A 27,495-nucleotide genomic window follows, 5' to 3' on the forward strand; every position below is an offset into this window, starting at 1 on the left:
TATCCGTATAATAACGCCATGTGAAGACATACAGAGGAGGCCGTGCAATGATGGACAGAGTTTGGAATGATGAAGCTAGAAGCCAAGCATTGCCTTCAGCTACTTTGTTCCTGATCTTAGGGGTAAAGCATTCAGACTTCACCATTAAATATAAGGTTAGTTGTAGGTTTTTGAAGATGCCTTTTATCAAGCTGAGGATGTGCCTCTCTATTCCTACTTTTCTGAGTTTTTATTATGAATGGTTGTTGAATCATGTCAAATGCTTTTTCTCCACTGATTGCTATTATTATGCACTTTTTTCCATTTAGCCTGTTAATAGAGTGAATTACATTGGTTAATTTTCCACAATTCAACCAGCCTTGCATCCCTGAGTAAACTGCACTTGGTCATAGTCTTTAATTCTCATAATGTATTGCTGAATTCTGTTTGCTAATATTTTGTTGAGAATTTTTGTATCTAGTTATGAGAGATTTTGGTTTGTAGTTTCCTTTTTGTTGTACTGTCATTGTCCCTTCTTTTCCTGTTTTCTTGATACAAATGATTAAGTTCATACTGGGCAAGTTTGGTAGGTTGTGCTTTTGATTCATTTCTTCCATTTAGTCTAAGTTGTTCAATTTATGTGTATAATGCTGTTTGCCATATTCCCTTGTTATCCTCTTGCTGTCTGTAAGGTCTATAGTGATACCCCCTTTTTAATTCCTGAGTATGGTGATCTGTGTCTTCTTTTTTACTCAATCAGTTTTGGCAGAGGGTTCAAATTTTAATGGTCTGTTCAAAGAACCAGCTCTTTCACTGAGTTTACCTATTTTTGTTTTCATTTTCATTGATATCTGTTATTTTTTATTATTTCCTTCCTTCTGCTGGCTTTCATCTTATTTTGTTCTCTTTTTTCTCTTCAAGCTCTTGCCTTGAAGTGGGTGCTCAGATTATTGACTTATGTCTTCGCTTCTAATGTAAGCATTTGGTGTTATAAACTTCTATCTTAGCACTTTATCTTAGCTTTAGCTGTGTCTCACAAATCTTGACATGTTTTATTTTCATTCAATTCAAAAGATTTTGATTTTCCTTGAGAATTTTTCTTTTACACATGCATTATTTAGAAGTGTGTTGTTTAGTTTCCAAGTGTTGGGAAATTTTACTGTTGTTTCTGTGGCAGAATTCTAATTTGATTCCATTTGTGCTCAGAAAACGCAATCTGTATGATTTAAATTATTTTAAATGGGCTGAGGTTTTTTTTTATGGATCACAGCTTGGTCTGTCTTGGTATGTGTCCCATAGACACTTGAAAGGATGTGTTCTGTTGTTGGATGGAGTGTTCTAGAAGCACCTATTAGAGTCTGTTGCTTGATGGTGTTGTTGACTTCTATAACCTTGCTGACTTTCTGTTTAGTTGTTCTATTAAGTGTTTGGAGTATAATGCTGTCATCTCTGACTTTATTATGGATTTGTGCATTTCTCCTTGAAGTATCAATTTTTGTTCACATATTTTGCAATATGTTGTTTAGTGTATACAAGTTTAAATTTGTCTTCTTGGTGAATTGCCCCTTTATCATTATATATGTCCTTCTGTTTCTGGTAATTTTCTTTGCTCTGCTATCTAATTTATCTGATATTACTAAAGCCACTGCTTTTCGTTGAATAATATTTTCATGATATATTATTTTCCACTCTTTACTTTTAACCTGGGTATATCATTACATTTGAAGTGAGTGTCATATAGAATATATATAGCATGTCATTTTTTAATCCATTCTATAAATTTATCTTCTTTTCCACTTTAATTTTTTTCTAGATACAGAATTGAAATTAATTTTTATATTGCATTAGAAGCAAATTATAAGATTGCCTGAGCAGGCATTTGTAAGGACTTTTAAAAATCCACATCCACTGGAGTTTCTGGATTTCTGCCTTCTTTTATTCCAAGTCTGAGATATAGGAGGCAAAAAGAAAACCAAGGGAACTTAATTACCTTGTTGTTTCTTGGGGCTTAAGATCTTTAGCTTGTTTGCCTCCTTCTCTCCAACTTTCATAGTTGTCTTATGGTTTGTTTGCTATATAACATCCAGGATTTTTTTTAATTTAGTTAAAAAATTAGGAAAAATTGCATCTTCTCTCTCTTCCTGAAGCAGAAGACTGTATGTCATTTTAAAAAATAAAACGCTCTAATTTTGCAACTGGGATAAGAGGAAAGGAAAATCCTCAAAGGATTCTCCAAATCCACAGTATGAATGTGGTATGGTACTGGAGTTCCTAATGCTGGCCTCTCCCTTGGGTAATTACTGATCCCAGGTCCCAGAACTTTCAGGCTTAACAGCCTGTTGGGAGACCTGCATATCCAGAGTTCTATCAGGGACAAAGGAAAGCATTTTCAGACAGAAAATAAGAATTTAACTATAATAGACCATCATTAAGGAAAAATTTTAAAGAATCTATTTCTCATAAAAAGGAAAGTGAACAACACACAAGCAGGGTCTAAGTCGCAAGATGGAATAGTGGTCAAAGAAAATATGATGTATGAGTAAAAATAAATGCTGACTGTTAAGTGCATAATTATATGATTACATAGGGCAGTACTGTAGGCAAAATAAAGGTAACCCCAAAATTACATTACTTAATTCTCAGAATTTGTGAATATGTTATCTTAATGGCAAAAAAGGACGTTGCAGATGTGATTTAGGGCTCTAACCTTGAACCTGAGAAACTTGAGATGAAGAAATTATAGATTATCCAGTGGGCCCAATCTAATTACATGAGTCCTTTAAAGCAGATAAGATCTAGCTTTTCCCAGCTAGGCCAGGAAGAGGAGACAATGAAGGGGGAGGAGAGATTCAAAAGCATGAGAGGAACCTGATTTGCCTTCACTGGCTTTGGAGGAAGGGGGTAAAAACCAAGGATGCGGATGACCTCTAGGAGCTGGAAACAGTCTTTAGGTGAAAACCAGAAAGAAAATGGAGATTTCAGTCCTCCAACTGCAAGGAACTGAATTCTGCAAACAACTCAAATGAACAAAAAGGAAAGAGGTCCTCCCCGAGGGCCTCCAAGAGGAATGTGGCTCAGCTACATTCTCATAAAAGATGAGACCCATGTCAGACTTACAGCCTTCAGAAATGTTAAGAAAAGATGTTCAGTTTGTGGTAATTGTTACAGTAGCAATAGAGAGTTATAAGTAGCAAGATAGAACTAAAGTACAAGACTACATAATATGCAGATTGGTGAAGAATAATCAGAGGTAAAATAGTCTAAAGCCTTTAGCAAGGTAAACATATTAATTATAGACTATATTCATTTGGGTCTGGACCTTAACTTTTAAGGTAATCTCTTTTTATAAATAGGATAAGATGTATAACTTCTGACCCAAGGAAAACAATGTAATAATAACAAAACTGTCATAATAAATTCAAAGGAAGGTAAGAAAGGAGACAAAGTAACAGAAAAGATGGAACAAAGAATAAAATAAGATGGAAGAAATTAATGAAAAATATTAAACCACTAAAAGCCAAAGATTATCAGACTGAATAGAAAAATAAAATCTGAAATGACATTTTATATCCACTAGTTTGTGAAAAAATTAAGTTTGACAATATCAAGTGTTGGAGAAGATGTGAGGCAGCCAGAACAGTTAAACACTCCTGGTAGAAATCAAGCTGTTTTGACCATTTGGGAAAGTAACTTGGAATTTTCTAGTATGGTTGAAGAGATTCATACTCCAGGGTATATATTCTGGAAAAACTACAGGACATTTACCTGAGGAGGTATTTACAAGAACTGTCATTGAATCATTGTTTATAATTGCACTTATCTAGAAATAAGTCAGGTGTCCAACAAAAAGGTAATGGGTGTTAAGTTACGGATAATAATACTATGTAATGCTATACAGATGTGTAAGTAAATGAACTAGAGCCCACTCATCAATGTGATGAATCCCACAAACACATCAAAGAGTGAAGAAAACAAGTCAAGGAAGTATACTAAATGATACCATTCATACTGAGTTTTAAAAAACAATGTCATCATATTTTTGGATAAATATGTAAGACTGGGAAAGAAGTGAGCTGGCACTGTTGTCTGGAAACTGGCCTGAAACTTTAAGCTAGGCCTTGGTGTTTTGAGTTTTGGCTTGGCACTCAGAGCTATGCCATGGTATTCTCCTGTTGCACATAAACAAATTCACAGTGCACCATCTGACAGGGTCATTCAGACTATGATGGAATAAGAGAAAAAACAAGACGACTTAATTTGCCTAAGTAAAAACAATGTCACAATATGAGAACCACAACAATATCAAATATTCCCCTCTCCAAGATAATATTAATGAGTTCTGCTCTTTTATCAGTTACAGATTTTGTCTCTCTCTAGTCTTTCCTCCTTTCAAATAAGTTGTATTAAGATACTTGGTCATAGAATTATCATTATTTCCTTACAGCATTCCTGCCAGGGCAAAGCCCACTTATTTAGACCTTCCTAAAAAATCACCTGATTAAAGCACAAATCCTGTAATAAGTGCTTTCTGACACTCTTACTGAGATGCTCACAGTTGCCCATGGGATGGTTCTCCCTCACTGCAATGAGTAATAATCCCAATTTGTTCAAATGCAGGTATATTTGGTGGTCTGGCTGAATAGCATGGACAAGTCAAATATATACAGAAAAACAAGGAATGTTAAAAACATAAAATTTAGGCATTCCACTCATGGATGCAGTAGGATGTGATTTATTTAATAACCAATGCTTACTGGTATTTATAATGTGCCAAGCAATGTCATGGTGTTCCAAGTATTTAGCAAATACTAAATCACTTAATTCTCACAAAACCTCATGAGGTAGGTATTTCGATTTTCCCCAAATGGGGAAACTGAATATGAAGAGGAAAAGTAACTTTCCTAAAATCACATAGTTAGGAAATTGTAGATTTTGGATTCATACCGAGGCAATATAGCTCCATAATCTTCAGTGTGTACCTCTAACTATTTCATGTGACCTTGAAAGGATACATAATATGCAATGTCTGTAATAAACATGTAGACATACACAAATACACTTGAAATGGGTCATAATGAATTAAAAATACAGTTAATGGGGGTTATTAATATAGTATGTGTGTCATATTAACATAATAATATAATGAGACTACTAAACTAACCCAACATCAGTCTTGATGTGACAATTATTCTGACTTTTGTGTGCTAATTGAGAATGGAAACTGAATTTTCACTCTATTCGATATCAAGAACTGGCTGTCCAGTTAAAACACTATTAAAGTGGAATGTTCCACACTTATACGGATAATTAATAAGAGTAAATGCTTATATTGAATTTACTAAATAAATTATTTTAATCCTCACAGCAATATCATGAAGCAGGTACAACTGCAATCCCAAATTTGAAGATGAGGAAACAGGGGCACAGAGATTAACAGCTTGCCCAAGGTCACAGCTAATTAGTGGCAGCTGGCATTTGACTTCGCAGGCCATGCTCTTACCCACTCTGCTATACTATCATGTGATAATTAATAGAAGTCATGCTCTTCCCCCATTTCTTACCTGAATTCCCAAAAGTCTATAATTCAAAGTGTGGCTTGACTAGAACACATGTACATTTTTAAGACCGTCTATTTGGTTATTGTTGTGGGGGATGAGAGAAGGAATTGGGAGTGATATATTCATCTGGAAAAAAGGATCTTCAGACTTTAATAAGAAACAGGTTAGATTCTCATTCATTTTTTAAAACTACATAATTTTTGCCCTGTCTAAAATCTATTCCACATGTGTATTTTTAACTTTTTTTTATTATTAAAAATACATATGTGGATTCTCAAAGTATTTTAAATCAGGGATCTCACACACAGTCTATTTTATCCCTATTCATAAAACAATATACCTTTTCTACTGTCATTCAAAAGATACATAAGGGTTCAAAGGTTGAGTAAAGGGCAATAGGTTTAATCATTCATTCATTCATTTAGCAAAACAGCCGAGCATTTAGGCATTCAAAATCCCCTGATACTGTATTTATCTTCTACTCTTTCCCTAAAAATCTCTTGTTCTTGAAATAGCAACATCTCTTTAAACAAACTGATTTCTAATTCATAATTATGAGGAAATTCTCTTGGACTTAAATCTTAGTTTCCATATAGGAACGGATCAAACATTATTATTAAATACAAGGGTGCCTGAAGTAAGAAGAGTCCAAGGACCTAAAAATAAAATCAGTTACCAGTGGATTTCCTTTCACTAGTCTGTTGTTCAGTCTAGTTAAATATTAAATGTCTACTCGGTTCAAAATACTGCTATTTGGTTAAAAGCAAATAGTTTGGCACAAAATAATTGTGCCAAAGGGTGATGTGGGGTCAATGGCAGGGATGTGGTGATTTGTTTTTCTTAATTATTACAAGAGTGTGGTAGTAATTAAGGGTATATTTAACTAAAGTAGTTGTAATTCCAAGAAGGTTCTATTGATGGTTTACTCGGCCCCCACATACATGTCAGCTAGAGGCACTATAAATTCACTCTCAAGAATTGATGTCAAGCAAATAAAGAAAGGTTTTATTCTGAAAATTAATCAAATTCTATGCACAGCAGTGATTGTTTAAGGTTTTTTTGAAGATGTTCTTGTACTAAATTTTGTTCACAGGAATTCCTTGTCTCTTTTCTCAGGCTGGTATACTTAATGGGAGACAAACTATCATGTTCTTTTTAATAATATAGGGCATTGTTTTTAAGATAATATACTTATTCTTTAATCAATTTTGTATTCATATTTAAAGCAATGATTGAGAATCACCTCTTGGTATTTAACATACTTCAGAGCTCACCTCCAGTCTTCTCTGGCTAGCATTAACTTGTGATTGAGCTACTGTTCTTGATAAAACTTTTCTTATGTTAACTCAAGACATTATACAGTTTATTTAAGGGGAATACGTGATAGACTTGAGTTCACTTTCTACACCATAATTAATGTCTTCAGTATCCAGTTCATGAATTGATGGCCATGATGTTCATCCCCAGGCCATACTATTTGATCAAAGCTTGATTCCTCTTTGTTCTTGCTTGTACTTCCTGCTTGTGGGAAATCTCTTGAATTGTGTTGAGGTCACCAATCAAAAATTTGATTGAGGTCACAAAACATTTTTTAATATTTTTTGTTTTTTTCTTACCTTAGAATATTACAAAGCTAGGCTGATTGAGTTTGGAACTGCAGTATTTTTACATAGGCCTCTGCATTTTTCTGTTTGTTTTTCCTTTTGGGAGCTTATAGAGGTCCAGAATTGCTCTGGTTTGTTCATAGTCAAGGAAGTTATGTTGGATGTGATTCGTAAGCTTAGATGAGGTTCTTCCCAAATATCCCCATCAAGGACACTGACGTCCAGATTAAAATAAGAAGAGAATATCCCTCTTTCTTTTGCTTCTCAGCTATATATTCTAGTTTTAACTTTCAAATTTATGGGTGTTGGGACTGAAGGTGGGAAAAAGCTAGCACATGAACACTGAATGTTGCAGAAGATGTGGACAGACTTCTAAGAAAACCATCTTCTCTCTGTAACAGACTCAAACCCTCCCTGCAGCTTGCCTGCTCTCTGAATGCTGCCTCTTAGCAGAGGTAAGAGAGCAGCACCCAGTGGTGGGCCTATTACTTCTCCTGCCCCTGCCCCTGCCCTTCGCTTAGCCGAGGTGGGGCACAGGGAGCATCCTGTCAGTATCATCCTGTCATCTCTCAGAAATTCTACTCCAGAGGCCTTGGTGCCCCTCTTCCTTCAATCTTCAATCCATATCATCTTAGCAAATAGAAACTACTTTAAGGTCTAGCTTCTGGATTAACTGTCTCCACCTTTCGAGGAGTAATGCAGGCTTTTCTCTATTTGTATATTCCACTGGGCACTTTAGGAAATATAGAGATCCATATGGCTATATGCACAAAGCCATATTGACTTGAAAACAACTATCCTCATGGCTTGAGTAAAACAGAATTATGGTCAGATAATTTATCTTAGTGACCCTGATTCAGATAAGAACATTTAAAAATACATGAGATTGTTCAATATACACATCTTCACAGCAATGCAAATCATGTTAGGATTTAAATTTCACAAACTGTATCAACAGTTTGATGAGGACATCATTCTTCTACTAAGGGATGTACCATCTGTTGTAATACTGCAAGTATGGAGTTGGGTTCTTTTTTCTTTTTTTTTTTTAAACAGGAAATGTTGTAGAATAGTCTACATTAAATTCACACTGAAATCTTTAAACAATCCACCATCACTAACATGATTCAAACACATGGCTCAAATTCATGTGTTCACAACAACACATGACTCAAATTCTTATTTACAATGTCCCTAACCTGGAAAATAACATTAGTAGATATTGTAAATTAAAGTAAGCAGTTTGGAACCTGTCTGTAATTCACAATATAATGATAGAGCATCTTGGCAGTTGGAATTTCAAAGAATTGTAACTGTTCTTTCAAAATAAGTGATGATAAAAGTACTGGAATAGCTAATCAAATACAGTCTGCAACCAGCTCCCCTAGCTGCTTGCTGAGCTTCTCCAAATATAATCACTCTGATGATCAAGGGTGTCAGCCTGCTAGCACTACCACAATAAAATGCCACAGACTAGGTGGCTGGAACAGTGGAAGTGTAGTTTCTCACAGTTCCAGAGGCCAGAAGTCCAAAACCCAGGAGCCGCAGAGTTGGTTTCTGTGTGGCCTCTCTGGGCTGCCTTCTCAGTGTCCTCGTGTGGCCTTTTCTCTGTGCACATGTATCCCTGGAGGCTTGTCCTCCTCTTCTAAGGACACCAGCCTTACTGGATTAGGACCCTACCCTTTTGACCTCATTTAACCTCAATTACCTCTTTAAAGGTCCAATCTCCCAAAAAAGGCCCATTGGGGTTTAGGGCTTCAACATACAAATTTGGTGGGGTGGTGGGGGTGTGGAGGCAGGGACACAATTCATACAACAACACCAACCTTGATGGGATATTAAAGAAAGAAATAATGTGTAAATAATGACTTCAGTGTGCACCAGTGTGTGATCGTATTTACTGGCATATTTCATGAACTCTCTCCTGCTCTTCTGGGAAAACAAATCTATGCCAAATTTCTACTCACTTGAGTTTCTCCATAGCAGGTTGGGGCTACTATTACTGTCTGACCACACTTTATTTAGAAGAAAACAGAAGTAAAAATCTCCAATATGAAACATGCTGTTTTTCTAGAAATTTTCCATTATTTTCTCAACATCTCCATTTGTGCAATTCTAGGTATAAATTCCTGATTCCTGATCATTGCATAGATAGAGGATGAAGTTGCCAGGAGGTTAGAGTTAAAATATAAAACATAAACTGAAACACAGAGGCAAAGGCCAAAAAGCATGATTGGTGGGTAGCCTTGAACTGTAACCTCAAATACTATCATCTATAAACACATCTTTGTCATAATGACTGTCTTGGTTCCAGGTCCACTCAGATTTTCTGGCCTATCTGGTTATTTTTACCTCTCTCAGATTTGGTTCTTATTACAGTTAATTTCCTCTTTTTAATACTTTGTAATTATTCTTAAATTTTTCAGAATCAGACCTACCCTGTGAATATTTACTTACTTCATTCAACAAATGTTTATTGAGCCTTGGTGATGTACCAGTAATATACTGGTACACATGGGATTGTACCACAGGTATGGCTTAGGACTCAGTAAGAACAAAATAGATAAATTGCCTGCTTTTTGCAGCTGGCATTCTCATGGAGGGAGCAGGAAACAGAAAATGAACAAGAAGCTTAATAAACTACAACTGACAGTATGGTGTAAGGTGAAAAGTGCTACGAAAAAAGAAAAGAGCAGAGGAAGGGGTCTGGGAGTGTGTGGGGAGAGGTGAGCCGCAATTTGAAATAGGAGGGTCACATATAGCGTCTTCTAGAGAGAGACGTTTGAGACAAGGCTGGAAGGAGGGGATGGAGATAGCCAAGCATTTGTCTGGGGAAAAGCAATCCAGGTGGAGGGTGTGTTCCAGGGACTGCAAAGGCAGGTAGCATGGGTGAAAGGAGTAAGAGATGGGGTCAGGGGGACAAGCGGCAGAACAGAAAGACTGGCTTTTACTTGTCATGAACTGAGGTATTGAAGCAGGGCTTTGAGCAGAAGAGTGACACAGCCTGACTTAAAATTTAAAAGACTGCTCAGCAGCCATGAGAAAATCGATTGTGGGGGCACAGAGGACACAGTGATACCTGTTAGGAAGCTATCCCAATAATTCAGGCAAGAGATTATAGTTTGCGCCAGGGGGTGACAGTGTAGATGAACTGCTCAGATAAATACTGAAGGTAGAGCCAGAGGAATTCCCTGAGTAATCAGTTGTAGTTGTAGGAGTGAAAGACAGAGGAACCAAGCAACCTTTATCTAGCCCTTGGTGGTCATTGAATTGTTTCTCCGAGTTCTTGACTATATAGACTGTAAAAAGTATTTTCTCACACTGCTCACTCAAAAGATCAGGGTCCTGTGCTCTGTATAACATTCCAATTGACAGAAGTCCTGCCAATTTCTTCTCCATGAACCTCCATTTCTGCACTGCTCTGCTCTACCTCCAATTAATCTACCCATTCCTGCAGCTGCCAGATGAATCAATAGGTCTGGACTAATACGCCTGGTTTGACATTTAAACAGTTTCTAACACTGCTAGGTTCCCTCTTTGTTAGGCTATACCATGAGGGCTGCTAATGTTCACTCCACTCCTGGTAAGGCACAAAAAACAGATGTTATGACTCCTTGAAAAAACAGCAATAATATTCTGGGATTATTTAAGCTCTACCATGTATTTCTTAAAAACAAACATAAAAGCTCAAACATAGCTGATTCATAATATCACCTGTTGGAAAATGTCATCATGTAGCCTTAGAGCTTTTTGGAATGTGGAATGTGACAAAGTTACTGGTTTCTGAGTCTGCAGAACAAAAATCATGATTTTCATGTTCCATGCTTAACCTTAAAACAGTGACTTCCCAATTTTCAGTGCATGCAACAATTTCCTGGGGTGGGGGCAATGGAAGTGATAAAAGACATTGCTTTAAGGAAGCAGACTCCTGGGTGACATTTCCAGAAACTGTGATTCAATCTCTTACATTTGGATTGAAACTTAGGAACAAGCTAGGAATATGCGATTTTAATAAGCACTGCAGCTGATTCTGATGCAAGTAATGCTCAGAGTACCCTTCGAGAAACAGCTATGCAGGATTGGAAGCTGAAGTTAATCCTGAATGTCATAACACTGTGGCACTAAATGCTTACCTTTTAGAAAATGTTATGCTCATTCCAGAGCAGAGCTGCATACGCTCAGGTAAAGAATTGCTTACCATTGTCTTTGACCATTAAAAATATTAAGAATTTCCTCTCCAGTAGTATTTTATTTTTTCTGTTTGTGAATTTCTTCCTGAACATTTTCCTAAGCCTAAACCCATTTTTATTTATGGCAGCATGTAAACTGAGTTTGAATACTTTCCCCAAGCATATATTATATTCTTATAAATAAAACTACTTTGAAGAATGATACTGGAGATTCTAAAACATCTGCCATTGTAGATTTCAAACCCTACCAGGAAATCCTTCTGGAGGTTTGCTGTTGGTCATTTCCCTGACTCACATTTTCATGGGCTGATAAAATGACATTTTAGGGAAAAGGGACAAAACTGTGAAAGAGAGAGATGGGGAACTGACCAGGAAAGCTCCCTAAGCAGATTGGCTTCTATATTTTGGATATTAACTCCTTACTGGACATGTGGTTTGCAAATATTTTCTCCCACTCTGTTGGTTGCCTTTTCATTTTTTCTTTGCTGAGCAGAAGCTTTTTAGTTTCATGTAACCTCTCCCACCCCCTCACTCCCCCTACATCTGTTTATTTCTGTTTTTGGTTCTTTGCTTTTAGTGTCAAATCCAAAAATTCATTGCCAAGACCAATGTCAAGGAGCTTACCCCCTCCATTTTCTTCTAGGGGTTTCCAGGTCATGGTTTCAGGTTTTACAGTCAAGTCTTTAATCCATTTTGAGTGAATTTTTATGTATTATTAATGAGCCCTTTTTACATTTTATCTCACAGATTTTGACTTTAATCTCAGCTTTATGTCTTTTACATTTACATTTTCACTGACTTCTACCTTACTGTGCTCATCTCAAATCATATCTGTTTTATTATCTTTTTCATTTTTAATTTTAATGGTATTTTGGGTGTCTTTATTACCTCATTACTTTTTCTCTAAATCTTTTTTGCAATTTAAAAATTCTATCCCTAATACCTCCTATCATTACTATTCTTAAATTCCCTGCTTTATTTCAGACTTTTTCCTTCTGGACAGCAAAAAGTGAGAGAAGCTGTCGCAGTAAATATGGAGTGGGTATTTTTTTCTCACTCTGATGACCTCTGTTTATCTCCAAAACATCTCTGCATGTTTTCAAGTATCACTTGTCAAATGGAATGGACTTGTCCATGCATTTATTTATTCAATAAGTATTAACTGAACACCTGTTACGTGTCACCTATTCTGTGAGTAGTATTCCTTTCTCTTAAGCGGCTTTAATAAGAGATTTACTTTAACACATCTATTCAACAGCTCATGGAGCTTGTGCTTTTCATATAATGTGTACTCTGATTTTTTGAAACTTTTATTTATTCTGCTATTACAGGAGCATGTGGAGGGAAGACAAGCATACCTGAGTGTTACGACTGGAGATGTCAAATAGAAAGATCATTATGAGTTTGCTCCTCAGAGGAGATTTTTAGGCTAGATATATAGATTTTGGAAACCAAATGATACCATGATAGTAATATCCAAATAATACCACTACTCACTCATTCTCTCTCCCATCACCCTATTTTAACCCTCTGCATAGTACTTCTTATTATCTGATAATTTAATCCTCATTTATATTGTTTCTTTGCTTATAGTTTGTCTCTTTCCATTAAAATTTAAACTCTTTATGACAGCAGGAATCTTGTCTGTGCTTTCTCTTCTCTATTGTCAGCATTTACAACAATGTCTAGACATAGAAGGCACTCAGTAAATACCGGTTGAATAAATGAATGAATGATGACTTCCTGCCATAGAAAATGGAAACACAGGCATTGTCATACATGTATAGTTTCATTGTTATTAAGTAATAATAAACTTAATAGACCATTGGCTCTGAAACCTAATTGCTATTTAAAAGAAAGGCACATATTCTAAAACCAGTATCACTTAGAGGGGAGACAAATTTTTCCAGACATTAAACAGGCTCACAATTAATAACTCTAACTCCACAGTATAGTGGTTAAGAGCATGGGTTCAGAAAACAGACTTTTTGTTTCACAATGCTAGTTACTACCTATATATGCCTTGATGAAATTACTTCTCTGTATCTCAATGCTATATAAGAATAGTAGTCACTTCATAGACTTGTAGTGAGGATCTTATCATCAAATAAATGTAAAATAGAATAATATCTCACATTGTGTAAGCATGTATCTACTAGCTTCCTATTCCTTATCATTATCATTATTACTTCGTTAACTCATTTAGTTCCATAGAGTTATATTTGGAAATCATTTGACCTTGAAGAAGATACTAGAGAGTTAAATTGCTTCTTTTAAGAGATGACATTATTGTTGAACTGTGTCTCCCTTGGATCTGTTTCATATTTTTGCTATGGGTTATGAGCTATGGAATAGATTGATGAGGCTTTGATTAAACTTTTTCTTTGCCCTACATCTAGTTAGGCCTGGACTCATCTCCCTGCTTGAAGTGGGATATTATTTTATTCAAGTTTATGTCTTTGTGAAGCCTCAACAATTTTCTTTTAACCATGATAAGCCTATCCTCACCTAGATGATGGCTGGAAAACATGCCTCTGCATTTAACTGAACCTAAATAGGAACCAGAAGAGCAGTACTCCAGATCCTTGTGTCAGGGGATACAGGAGAACTCTCTGCCTCTCAATATCTATCAAAACGCTGAGGAGGGTTGCCTGAAGGAATAGCTCTACATCCATTCACTTAGATATTGTGAACTCTATCCCTGGGTCATCTTGCTAAGCAAGACCTATAAATCTGTACCCTATCACACTAAAACTTTCACTGATTTGCTTTTCGTGAGTTACACTTTAATATTTGTGCTAGTGGTCTACATTTAGGAAAACTCTTAAAGTTAAAGCCTCTTATAAAATCATATGGTATTATTATAAAGAAGTTAATGAGACTGTAATTTAATATATTTACAGTGTTCTCATTATGAAGGCTTACAGGGGAATTTCTTTCTGAGCGTAAGATCATAAATTGCTATGCTTTTCATTTACAACTGGTTTCTAATGTCTAATGGACACTGTGAGTTTCATAATTAGTGCTCCTCTTTGCATTGACTATTACAAGCTTAGAGCAAAAACTTATAGTCAAGAAATTCACAGGATCTTACGGCACACATTTTGTACATTATCTTTATTATATTCATTATTAGTTTGATAGTCTCTTTCTACTAACATTTTTCCTTTGCCCTACATTCCTCATCTACTTATCCTTAAAAATCATTTTATCTCCTTTTATTGTACACATTTACATAAAACAAAGTGGGGTATAGGTGAGTATTAAAAATCACATCATTGAATGTAGGAGATTTCTAACTGTGCAAAGTGTAAAAGCTACTTGATGAATTCAAGTCACTCTCAAGCCATCAATATGAGTTATCTTCCCATAAAGACTATCTAGTATGGGGAAATCTACACATTTTTATAGGAGGCAATCATTATCCTCTCTAAAGCACACCACATGCAGCACAACTGCATATTGTTCACATGGAAACACTGACTACAATTCTCAGCCAGTAGCTGTGGGCTTGATTCGGACAGTGGAAAGTCTGGGACAGACTTTCTGGATAATTACTCAGTTGAATATCATATGATGCAATATAATACTGGTTCAAAAACCATGATATGACTTCACACTGACCTTATAGAACCATTTCAGGGAATGACTTTCTTGAGTTGAATCCTACAAAGCGCTTAAGTTATGCTTAGTTTTCCTTCATTTCCTGCTATAAGACGCTGATCTCTATGGTGTTTTTATTTATTTTGCAACAGAGGTATTATCAGATAATTTAATATAATGCAAGCACATAGGATGATTTTGATAAAGTTGTGGACAGCAACTGTACTGTAATTTACTATGAAGCAAATTCACAGGGCATGGGAATAGGATTGGATAGAGCTTAGACTAGAGTCAAAAAAACTGGCTTTGAGTTTGTCCTTTGTCACTTACTATTCCAGTATGTCTAGGAAAGTTATTCTCTCATTGTCCATTTAAGCCACACATTAATGGGAAAACACTATCATAACATGTTAGCTTCTTTGCTTACCCCATTGCTATGGATTTTTGGAAGACAATGAGGAATGGATCAAGAGGTTTCTTAATAAAGAACATGACTTTTTATTTTCAAGGTATTTCTGGAAATTCCTAATGGACTAGGAACTTAACTGATTCAAGGTTTCTAACCAGTCATAACTGAAAACATATAAAACAATAGGACATTTTTTAAAATTATTTTTTCTCTATCTATTCATTAATATTATTTTATCAAGAAGAGGTAAGGTCTCCCAGGCATAATGCTGCCTAACCATCATGGTTTCAGATGCCTAGGAGTCCTGTGTGATGTAAAGGACAGATGGCTCAGTGAGGAATTCTCAGTTTGAGCAATGTAGAAGTGCTCTTTTTAGAGCAACCGAACCATCATAGGGTTATTACAAGCATTTCTTCAGAATTCTTTGGCAATAGCTGCTTAACTTTTCAAGGATGCAGCAAAGTAAGGGAAGCTATAATCATTCTGTCTCCCATAACTACAGAAGTAAAATTAGTTATATATTTCTTTGGGAAAACACTATGATAACATGTTAGCTTCTTTGCTTACCCCATTGCTATGGATTTTTGGAAGACAATTTGGAAGACAGTTATATACTCTGGAAAAATACAAAGTAAGTATGCTTTTTCGTATATAAGTACACAGGAGAAATTTCATATATAAGTACACAGAAGGATTTCAGAACATATTGTATAGAGACTCTATTAATTATACATCTTCCATTATGTTTCTCAACTAGAAGACCAATATACAATTATGCCTTTACTATGTACAAAAGATCTTGAGTAAGACTATTACTTAAAAATCCCTCCCTTTCTCTCAGTTTAGCCAGCAAAGCAAATATATAAACAAAAGCAAGTAATATCTATTTTGCCACATAATAAGGACCTTATGCTAGGATGTGTTTTACGTATGCTCTCATTGTCCTTTAAAGAGGAAAGGAAAGCAAAGGAGGAAAAGAATGATGTTAGTGAGGTATATAGATTAATCTGAAATGAAAACATTACAAATTAGATGTGTAGGAAGTCAACATCCTCTTGGGAAAAACGGCCACGACCTTCTCAGAAGCCTAAAATCTTGGGACACTGGAATAACTACGCATGAGGCAATTGTAAAAGAGTAGAGTTATGTGTAATCAAATGGTAAGTTGCAATACTGCACACCAAGACTATAGGCTTTAGGTGAAGAAAGATCACTGAGGTCACAAAATGTGAAAAAGATTATTCAAAATAGGAGGAGATATTTGGACAATTGGGACAATGGCATTTCAAGGCAAAAAATAGAGAAGCCACAAAAGAAAAGGAATAGAGATGTTACTGGTGCTGCTCTTACAACAAATAGATGATCTTTAGCTTAGAGAAAGTTCTTGTGTACAGGCTGATGCAGCACAAACTCTGACACTGAGAACATGTAGCTTTGTTAAATATAAAAAATACGAAACTGTAAAGACGTACATTGGATGTACATAATTACAAGAATATGTACGACTACTATGAATTCTTGAATTGTGTTCAATGCACAACTTTTTGCATAAATTAGTTCACCCAATAAGAGTCATTTTTAGTGTATTGCAGACTAATAATCTAATAATATGTATCCTTGCATTTGTGTGTGTTTTTTGCGTGCATCAATGGTGAAACCTTTCCAAGATGAACCTGTTGTCATGGCTCCCTTTTCCCACTGCTGTTCTCCCTGGTTTATTTCCCTTTTTATTGCCCAGTGCTTTTAGAAGGAATAAATATTAATGAGTTCCACAATGTAGTTTGTACTCCTCTGTTAACACTGGTGAGAGTAGCTACTCCCTATTGAGCAATCACCAGCAAGGCAGGGAACAGCCAGCTACAAACCATTTCTTTTACATCCTCAGAGAGCATAGTGTGCCTCTGAAAAATGCTGTTCATTCACCAGTGCACATCCCTGAGTGCTCATTTCAAAATCCCTTCTGGTGCTATCATTCATCTGCATCAGACTTGGTGAAATAAGTGCTTAAGGCTTACGAAAAGCACACGTACTACAGTCGCTTGATGGTGTCAGGTTATGTGACATTTTATCCATCTTTCTTTCATTAATGGAAGGGTCTTTACTAAGTTATGGCTTCTTTCCATCTTGAGTTACAAGTATGAAGTAAGAAGAAACAGCATTTGAGAGGGCTAGGTATTCTTCCTCTTCAATTTCCTAGCTTAAATACTAGCAAGGTATAGTGATTTTCTGAAGGTTTGCAGCTCAGGGACCTAAAACTAGGACTCAGTGAGTGACAATGTAACTATTCTTAGAACTGAAAATTCTATGGTACTTCAGTTCTGAAGACATACAGCACGTTTTCCCACTCACCTCATTCTCCCCAGACTTACCTTCAGAACTGTGGGAAGCCTTTTTCAGGATATGCATATCTGTGTTTCTGTTTCTCCTCTTAAAGTAGTGATTCTCTCTGCTTTAACAGGGGCCCAAAATCTACATTAGCATTTGGGGTAGATTTATTGAGAAGCCCATGAAGCTTAAGATTCAGGGCCTTTCATCTGAGACCCTGACAGAGATCTTAGTGATTTTATATTTAAAATTTTGCTTTTTAAAGAAAAACAATGAGGGTCTCCTAGGTTGTATAAGCTTTGGGGCTCAGGAAACCTGGGCTTTCTGCCCTATCCCAGTCTTTCCTAAAGCTTTGGAAAGGGCCTTTTAAAAGGATTTTCAAAAGCTTATGGTAAAATTAACTCCTGATTGTAATCACAAAGGTGCTTATAAAAAAGACAGAGATTCCTGTAACAGTTTCTGATTTACAGTCTCACATCCAGAAATGTCTGAATTTTTTTAAGCATCCAGGTGATTCTTCAACTACATTTTGAGGATATGTACTTTCCAGAAAAATAATTCACCCAATGAATAAGGGTAGAGGTTCTTTGTGAAGGATGGACTATGATTGTAGTGTACTTTCAGAGCCTAAGTGAGGAACCCCACATTGGCATGTCTGTAGAAGTCTTTCCATGTCAGCCTTGTGAAGGGGCAGTTCTAAACCCCCCCAGTAAACAAAGCTGTAAATACGTGGCTACTCTTAGGTTATAAGCTCCCTGAGGACAGGGATTAAGTCTACTTTTTTAAACATTCTAACTTCAATGTCTAAATCGGAATTGCAACCTAATAGTTGTCCAGTAAGTATTTATTGAGTGAAGGAATTCCAAGTGAGATATCCAAATTTGTCTCACTTCATCAATCAGATTGTGATTAATGTTCAGAAGAGTAACACTGTAATAATATTATAGATACAGAATGAGTTTAGCGTTAATCATTTATTCCAACTGTTTATTCTCCACATTAAGCATTTAATCTTTGTAGCATCCAAGTAATTAACACAGTGCCTAAACAAACACAATCAATATTGTCCTTGTCATTGTACCATTGTTACTATCATTTTCTTTTAGAGGGGGCACATGGGACTTAACTATAGGTATTTAGAAGTTTTTATTAGACTTTACACCATTGGAGAAATTCCATTGTTTCTAGCCTGTTAATATCTTTTTGTTTTATAAAATAATTATCCAATGTGTTTTATCTTTATTAGCTTAATATCATTCACATATTTCATCAGAACTACCATGTATGACTTTGTCCAAGACACCAACATACATAATGAATTTTGTTACCTTCTCTAGGTAATAACGTCAATGTCATTCATCTTTCTCATTTACAAACTGGAAAAACTATAATGATAGAAAGGGGGATAGGTTTGAAATACTCTTGAATTTTCAGATGTTTCTCTTTTTCAATTTTAAAAGTTTGCAATCCCTTCCATGCTTCACTCTCAATTTGGAAATATAATTTTTATTCAGTTTTATGTTTGTAGAGATTATCCTTTACTCTAAAAATGCTGGATAAAATTCTGGGCATTTTTTATTATCTATGAAGATTTTCATTTCATTCAGTGCTATTTGATCAATCATTCAATCTTCTGGATAGTTTTGACATTGTACACATATGTAATTTAAGTCAATTCATGTTATTTCCTTGATAAAATAAAATTTTCATTTGTGCTTTGTATATAAAAAGGCACTATTGCCTGGGAAATACAATGTGTGGTCTGTTACTGTGTTTGTGTACTTGCTAGCAGTAGTGAATGCTTGGACTGAGTAATCCATACTCTTAGTTTGATCACTGTAAACACTTAAAGTTGGATGGTCTCATAGATACAATAATAAAACAAAATGATTTTCTATAATAACCTTTGACTCTGACATTTAAAAACCATATTTCTAGATTTTTATTCTTATTTATTTGGTATTAATTATATCATCTCTGTAAGAAAATAATGATTTTTCCTCTTAGTACCTTTCAGGAATTGATTTAATTTTATTTAGTCTCTTACTTCCTCTGTTGGATTGGCAAGTGTATATATATATATATACACATATGCAAAAAATGTGAAATATGTATTTTTACTCTAATAGTTATTCTTAAATTTCTTAAATTTCACAAAAAATGTGAAATATGTATTTTTACTCTAATAGTTATACATTAATAATGTATAAGGGTGTTCAGTATCTCTACCTTTTCCCAAACAATATATTCCTTATCCTTTCCTCCTGTCATATATTATTGTTCTTCATTAACTAATTGTACAGTTTTAATATTAAACATGATAATTTAAATGATTTAAATAGTGAAATTTAAATAATTTTACTGTTAAATAATGAAAACTATTAGTATTGCTTTATACATATCTATACTTTTTTAGATTTCCCAGTTTTTATCAAATTCTTTACACACCTGAATTCTTCTCTTTCTGGGTTCAATTACCTTCTTCCTAAACATTATTATTTAGCACTTCTTTCAGTGAGGGTTTATCAGAGGTAAACCCTTTAATTTTTGTACTAATTTTGTCCATAGTTTTTAATGATAGCTAGCTTGGTGGATAGGTATTTTCCTCTCAGTACTTTAAATATATCATTTTTGTTATTTTGCTTTTTTTGTAGCTGTTGAGAATTTCACTGTCAATTTTTAAATTTCTTTGTAGTTAATTTTTTCTTTTTCTCTATTCCTCTTTAGCTGAATTGTAGTTGATGAACTAAGATCTCACTACATTTTGTCTACATGTGCATGTATTATTATCGTGCCTGGAAATTGTTTTTCTTGATTTTGTTAACTCTTGTCTTTCATCAATTCTAGAAAATTCTTCCATCTTTTCTCTTGATTCACTCATTCTAAACCTTCTTGTTTCATTCTGCATGCCTGAAATCTGCATTCTTCATTTTTATTTTCTACTTCTATTTTCAGTGTTGCATTTTGAATAATTTCCTTATGTTTGTCTTCAGTTTACTAATAACTGTTTAGCTCAATCTGTCTAATCCATCCATTTGTTTATTTACAGTAAAAAATATTTTTTCAATTCTAGAGATTCTGTTTCTTCTTTTTTTAAAATCTGGTATATTACATTATGATATTATATTTAATGTTTTAATTTTTTCCTTTTTATCTTTAATAAGCTTTAGCATATGTACTTTATGGTCTCTATCTGCTATTTTTAATCTTTCTAACTTTTCAAGTCTAATCTTACTGTTCGTGACAGATGATTTTTCCTTGTGTGGCTCACAAATTTGAATGAGACAATTTATCTGAGGAAATTCTGTGGCTTCGATTAATACATTTCCCTCTTCAGAGTTTTTGCTTTTGCTCATGTCAGACACCCTGGTAGTACCACTGGCCTGAAACCATTTCTTATACTGATGTTTCAGCTAGGTGGTCTTTGGGATTCACTGAAGTACCATAAATTGTAAATAAACTGTGTTTGTGTAGAGGCGCTACCTGAATTCTTAGGAGAGGTTTATTTTGCCCTGACCTGAGGCTGAGGCTGACCTGGTTCCTTGTCATCTCCCTCTATAGATAAGAGGAGTTGACCTGCTCACTCACTGATGCTGTAACTTTCTGAGGTTCATGAAGTGATGCAGTGTTTCTGCCTGCATGCTCTTCCTCTGGCTAAAAGTTTCATGTCATGTCCTTATTGGCTTCAGTCCCTTTAAGTGCCCATATGTGTAATCCTCCTCCTTTACCATCCCTACCTCCCAAAGGCAGCCACAGAAAACATCAGCTCAACCTTCCTGGTTTGCTTTGGGGAACTGTTTAATCAAGACATCAGTTCTGCTCTTGAAAACATTTAAAATGCTGTAGTAACTCTGTGGTGATAGATGATAAGTATACTTACTGCGGTAAGCATTTTATAATGTACACAAGTGTCAAATCACTATACTGTATATCTGAAACTACTGTAATGTTGTCTCAACTATACTTCAATTTTAAAAAAAGCAAAAAGAGCATTCAAAGCAATAATTGTATCTTGCATGTCTAGGCTTCCTGTAAAGGATGATTTTCAGATATTCTAATCTGCCATATTGCTGTAAGTGGAACAGAAGAGTCATTAAATAGATATTTCTAGGCAAATAAAGTTAAGCAATGTACATAAAGATAAAAGGCAAAGCAGAAATGAAACCAGGTTTGCTGATTATTTGTCTGGGGTTCTTTTGAAAGTAGCCTTACTAAATGAAATTCAAAAGATTTTTAAGCTATCTCTATAATTAGAAAAGAACAAAAAATGTTCTCCTAAATGAGTAGCCAAACTGAAACAAAGTGCCTAAATTTTGACTCTTGTCATTTGATCTAGCAACTAGATTATGCTCCCTTTGTTCAAAGTCACAGGTGTGAAGAGGTATTTATTCAGGAATGAAGGACAGGGTGTGTGTGAATATAGCCCCTTGATGAAATAGTTGTCTTAAAGGGTATTTGGAACATTCAAGAGATAATTTTCAGACAAATTAAAAGAGAACTGTACCATTTTATAAAGGAGAGAATAAACATGTCAAACAACAAATGTTCATTAAACACTAAGTCCAAGGTATTATAAGCTCTGTTCTCATGTTTACGTGACTTCTGAACTGCCTCATTATATTCTCCTTTGATTGCTTTTTTGGTTGAATACTTCCTGACAATACATTAATAAGCTATTCCTCTATTTAAAATTCTAAGTTGCCTCTGAGGTAGACCACTGACCAGCTTAATCTAATTCCCAGCATGTAAGATTTTATTAGCTTCTATCCCAGTGATTGGAACCTCTTGGCATCTTAATTTTTGTAATATACTGATCACAGAGAAATTTCATAGGGTAGTAGTCTTTTTCTCCCATAAAATATCCAGAGAACTGATTTCTGAGATTTCCTATGTTTCAATTATATTACAATTACAGTGCTTTTCATATCCCACTGCATCGATGCAGGTATGTTTCCAAAATGAAGCCACTGTGCTGACTTAGTTCCTTCTTCATTTACCATATTAAGATGGGTAGAGCAAGAAGTGGTGGTGTGCTTAGAAATACAGTAACTATGAGAAGTGTTCATACTTTCATTAATTTATCTCAACAAAGTGTTCATAACCAAACTATATATCTGTTTATGTAATTATGATATTCTAGTAACATTTTATGTCACTAAATTTAGAAGTCTCTTTGTTTTTATTCACAATTTACATTTATACAATGCTACGATACAATGATTTTATAAGAAAGGCAAGAAATATGAAAACATTTCTGCTTCATGGGACAACTTGATATATTTCTAGCAAAACAGAAAGTAAATCATCTTTCCTAGATGGCTTAAGGATTGTATCAGGACTAGAGAATCTCTAATATACACATCTGATTGAAATGTCATGTAAAATATTCTCACCTACCTGTTATTTCAAAAGTGATGGATAGGAAAGGTGCAGCGCTAGCCTTCGAAGTACTCTGGTATTTACTTTCTGAAAATAACACCAGAAACACCACCATAAGCTTAGCCTTTTTTTTTTTTTCTCCCAAAATAGCTTAAACTAAACTGGGCTAGATTTCGGAAACTGTAGATAAAAGACTACAATAACAATGACATTTGCATTCCATTTAGGGATGATGACTATTTTATTCTCCTATTTCTTTGCAGAACATGGGAAAAGGCGAGCTCTTTATTCATCTTTCTGTTTTCCCATTCACAGTTGAATCATCCTTCCCTCAGTCCTTCTTTCCATTGACCGTCCAAACCTTACTGCTGGTTTATTTCATTCTGTGCCATCGTAGAGGTTTATTACCCAGGCTGTCTTTCCTAATAACCTCAAACCCACAGACCTTATCCAGAGTTTAGTGTGGATTATTTGATATGTTTTCTACAAAATAATGTCCTTAAATTTCCTGGTAAAATTATAGGAATCCTCATGGTGCATTGCAATCAATACTTTTGGCTTCCTTCATTAAAAACATGTTCAATCTGTATCAAATGGAAGCATTTTTTGAGTACTATAATTTATTTTCATTTCAGTTTGGTTTCTCAATAAACCAATTTACGTTCATGCAGCCAATGATCAGCAACATTTTTCATCAGCTTTCTAGGATTTATAACCTCCCCATGGGCAAGGCTTCTTCCTGTCATATTCTGATAAGGGTAGATTTCATGCCTTCATAGATTGGACGTGGTTCACAGTCTACTGGAATTCTGATGAGCCAGCTGAACAGAAACTGTCAAGGGTTTTAATGCTAACTCTTCTCAGTAGAGAACTTGTCAAGCCTTTCTTCTAAAGAAGTGATAGAGGAAATTTTGCTCACCTGAATATTGTGGGGGAAAGGTCAGGATTGGAAGGTCTACCTATGGCCAGCAGCAGTGCATGAATAAAATGTGGATACTCTCCAATATCAAGTATGTATATTTTTCCTATTATCCATAGATGCTATCACTAACTTAATAAACATTCTGATGATATAATTCAAATAGCACAGATAAGATAACCAAGTTGTGAGTACCATACATTATATCATTATATATATATATATATATATTTTTTTTTTTGTATACATATATATTCATTTTTTATTCCATCAGAACTAAAGATGTCTGCCATTGGAATGACACTATTAAAGACATAGGTAACCACAGACTGGGAGAAAATATTCACAATACACATATACAATACCATACATTATATTTTCTGAGTACTTTAATAATACATATTTCAATTTTTTGAAAATTAAATATATTAGCTCTAAGGAGGAGAATTTTTTAGGGCTCAGTGTGGGGTGCTTCAGTAAACAGTAGTGAATCTATCGATGAGTTAAAGTGATTTAATGTGGCCTGTCCTTATGCTCAGGTGATCATTATCATTCTCCTCTACATGATGAAAGGCCAAAATAATAAACGAAGTTTATGGGAATTTCATATCATTTGCTTGCAGTATTTTTGTATCAAGAAATTTTATTTTTCAGTTAACATATTGTGAGTTAAGTTATTTTGAATAGCTTGGTTACATGTGAAAACAAGATATTTATAGCACACAGTGTGAATCTGCAAGAACAATAGTGTAGACTGTTCTTCAAAGTAAATACAATATGAATTATTGTTAGGGTAGGTTGTTATGGTTACATAGGATTTTTTTAGATCAACACCTTTTGATTGAGAGTTATTTTGAGAGTTTTCTCTCTTTATAAAGTAAGTTTTCATTCTTTCATACTTACTGAAGAAGACAGACTGAACAATCTTCATAGCCCACAGTCTAATTGTTCTCCACTTACACATATTTATAGTCTTTACATGTCACCCTGGGATGCTGGTGTACTGAATCAGCTTACTATCGGGAAATTTTAAGTGCTCTGGGGGGCAAACTCACATAGTTTACGTTCTGAGAAAAAAAGTTGCAGCTTTTAGGGAGAATCCACTGTTTTTGCAAAGACTACAGGAAATTTATTAATATTCTTGGTATTTAGATGGAAGGCCACAAACACATAGTTATTTGTGTTACATAGTTATATAATAAATGTTAACTTTAGGTGAATTGATTATTTCTATAATATCTACTGATCTTTGCTAAGGCATTTTTTTTAGTTCAAAAGAAAGAATTTAATGATATTCTTTTTGTTTGTCTTTTTTTCTGTGACTTTTTGGTGCTCTGCAGTGCTTGAAGAGCAGTAGGGGCACTCTATGGGAAAATGATTTAAAAAAATATTGAGTTGCAATTTAGAATTCTAAAGGATATTTTGAAAGTAGTAACCTACAGGACATAATTGACATTCAGAAACTAAAATCTCATATACCTCTAGCAATGAAATTATACTACTCTGAAAGGACTACTATAATAAATCCTCCCAAGAGTGTTGAAAATGTAGTCATTAAAGTGGCCAAGAAAATATTAATGTACTATCATTACATGGTTTATTTACATTGTAAATTCTTTACAACCTCAAGATACATTAGTAGGAAGACGTATCCCTAGGCAAGATCCCCTAGATGAGTTGACATGCTATGTAAAGTTAGTGGATACAAAACAATTAAATATTACAAGTTGCAAGTGCAAAGCTTCAGTGCCTATTTCATGAATTACTGGTCAATGGTGCCACTCCTTTTTGGGGAAGGCGAAGGAGCCTTCTCTTCCTTTGTTTTTTAAATCAGCCGTTTCTCTTGTTTCTTCACCTTCTTTTCTCATCATTCTTGATTGGATTCCTTCTCTACATAGCCTACTTACTTCGGCCTTTCTCCTCCTGGAATTAATTAAGATCTTTATTTTTATTCTTTTCCCTTTCCAACCAACATATTTGCTTGGAAATACTAAACTATTCTGTCCACAACTTGCCAAAGACATTTTGACAAGACCTCACTTTTATTTTTGCTTCTCTTTAATGGTGTGCTTCAACACATGAGGTTGCCTCTGCCTGGAATAAACTCCTTCTTCTATTCCAACCCACCTTTATCTTTCTTTATGGAGCATATACATCATCACTCAGCTGAAGTGCTGCCTCCTCTATGAAGTTGTCTATGATATGCCTATGGTTATTCTAAAACGCAGTTCTAATGCATATCATACTGTATTATAACTACTGGCCTGTTTGTGTGCCCAACTGGTGACTACGAGCACTTCTGGACACAAAATTTGTGTCGATACTTCTGTCCTTACCACTTTAACACAGTTTTGGGAACTCTGCTGGCAACTAACAGATAAGTGTTGAAAGGCTTGCTATCCCTCAGGTGGGGTTGTAAGAGAGTCTACATACAGCTCTGCTTAAAAATATTCATATTTGTGTAGACTTAAGAGCCACTAATTGGGTAAAAACTTGGTCCAATAATAAAATTAGCATTTTTGAGTAATATTTATAATATTATATACTTTCATCCCTGGTCATTTTGGACTCATTTTATCCTTTTGCACACTTATGGAATCTGGTCCCCAAGCAGAGATTTAAACAAAAAAAAATTCTAAGATAGTCTGCCAAATCAAGAGATTTCTTAAAAAGTCATGGCTTTGGGTTAAAGTTGGTATTTTTTTTTAGCTATAGTTTTATTCTGTATTTATTTCATTTTAAATTCAAATTGAAATTTTCAGTCAATATCCATAATTAATTTTTCAACCAAATTATAAGCAGCAAAAGGAGTTTTTTTTTTTTTTTACAAGCAAGTTTTACTTCTTAAAAGTATAGAATATATACTTGCATTCTATGTGTATGCTTACAAGGTGAATTTTTATTTTATATTTATGATTAAAACTACTCCTGGTAATCTTTGACTCAGTATGGTCAAAAAATTTAATGACAGACTTGTCTGTAAATCAGAGCTGGCTAAGGATGGAATTAGATTACACTTTTTTTTTTATATGCCAAATTTGGATGACTGTTCACCACAGTGACTATCAACCATAGTGTGAACAGAAATTGGGCTTTTCTGCCCCACATGGCCATGTACTCATCCCTGCAGGATGCTGCTGTATCTGCACGCCTGGGTCCTCAACGAGAAAACAAGCTTACCTTCTCTGTCCTTGTGCGTGTTTAAGTGCGAGAGAAGGTTCTCGTTGGCCTGCACGCAGTACACCTCCCGGGTCTGGACGCCGCCCCCGCACAGCGCTGTCTGGTTGCCCCGCCTCTTGTCCTGCTGACTGAGCAGAGGGTCCACGCGGCACTCCGTCCACTCTGTAGTTCTCCAGCCATACCTGATTAAAGAAAACGCCAGCATTAGCAACTGAATAAAACTTTACCGAATAAAACTCTGCTCTGCTCTCCTACTTTTTTCCTTAAGAAAATTAATCTAAACAACACGTTCCTCTTTGATCAGTCATGGAGCACTATATCTATGGTGAAGATTCAGTTTCAATCTCTT

The 27,495-nt window shown here is 35.0% G+C and overlaps 1 protein-coding gene across 5 annotated transcripts in view; it reads right to left on the reverse strand.

Annotated features, from left to right (window-relative positions):
- THSD7A (thrombospondin type 1 domain containing 7A) overlaps positions 1-27,495 on the reverse strand; it is an 809,828-nt gene that overhangs the window by 190,793 nt on the left and 591,540 nt on the right. For 4 of the 5 annotated variants that reach the window (XR_008998498.1, XM_057504555.1, XM_036894464.2 and 1 more), the window contains 2 exons: positions 27,147-27,328; positions 23,066-23,134 (listed from right to left, as the gene is read on the reverse strand). Coding sequence is in view for 4 of the 5 variants with exons in the window: in XM_057504555.1 (XP_057360538.1) it covers positions 23,066-23,134; positions 27,147-27,328 (251 nt within the window). In the remaining variant the exon portion in view is untranslated. The remainder of the gene's footprint in view (positions 1-23,065; positions 23,135-27,146; positions 27,329-27,495) is intronic. The other variant, XM_057504554.1, reaches the window with a different exon arrangement.

This window comes from Manis pentadactyla, chromosome 7 (assembly GCF_030020395.1).
Source record: "Manis pentadactyla isolate mManPen7 chromosome 7, mManPen7.hap1, whole genome shotgun sequence".
NCBI lineage: Eukaryota > Metazoa > Chordata > Mammalia > Pholidota > Manidae > Manis > Manis pentadactyla.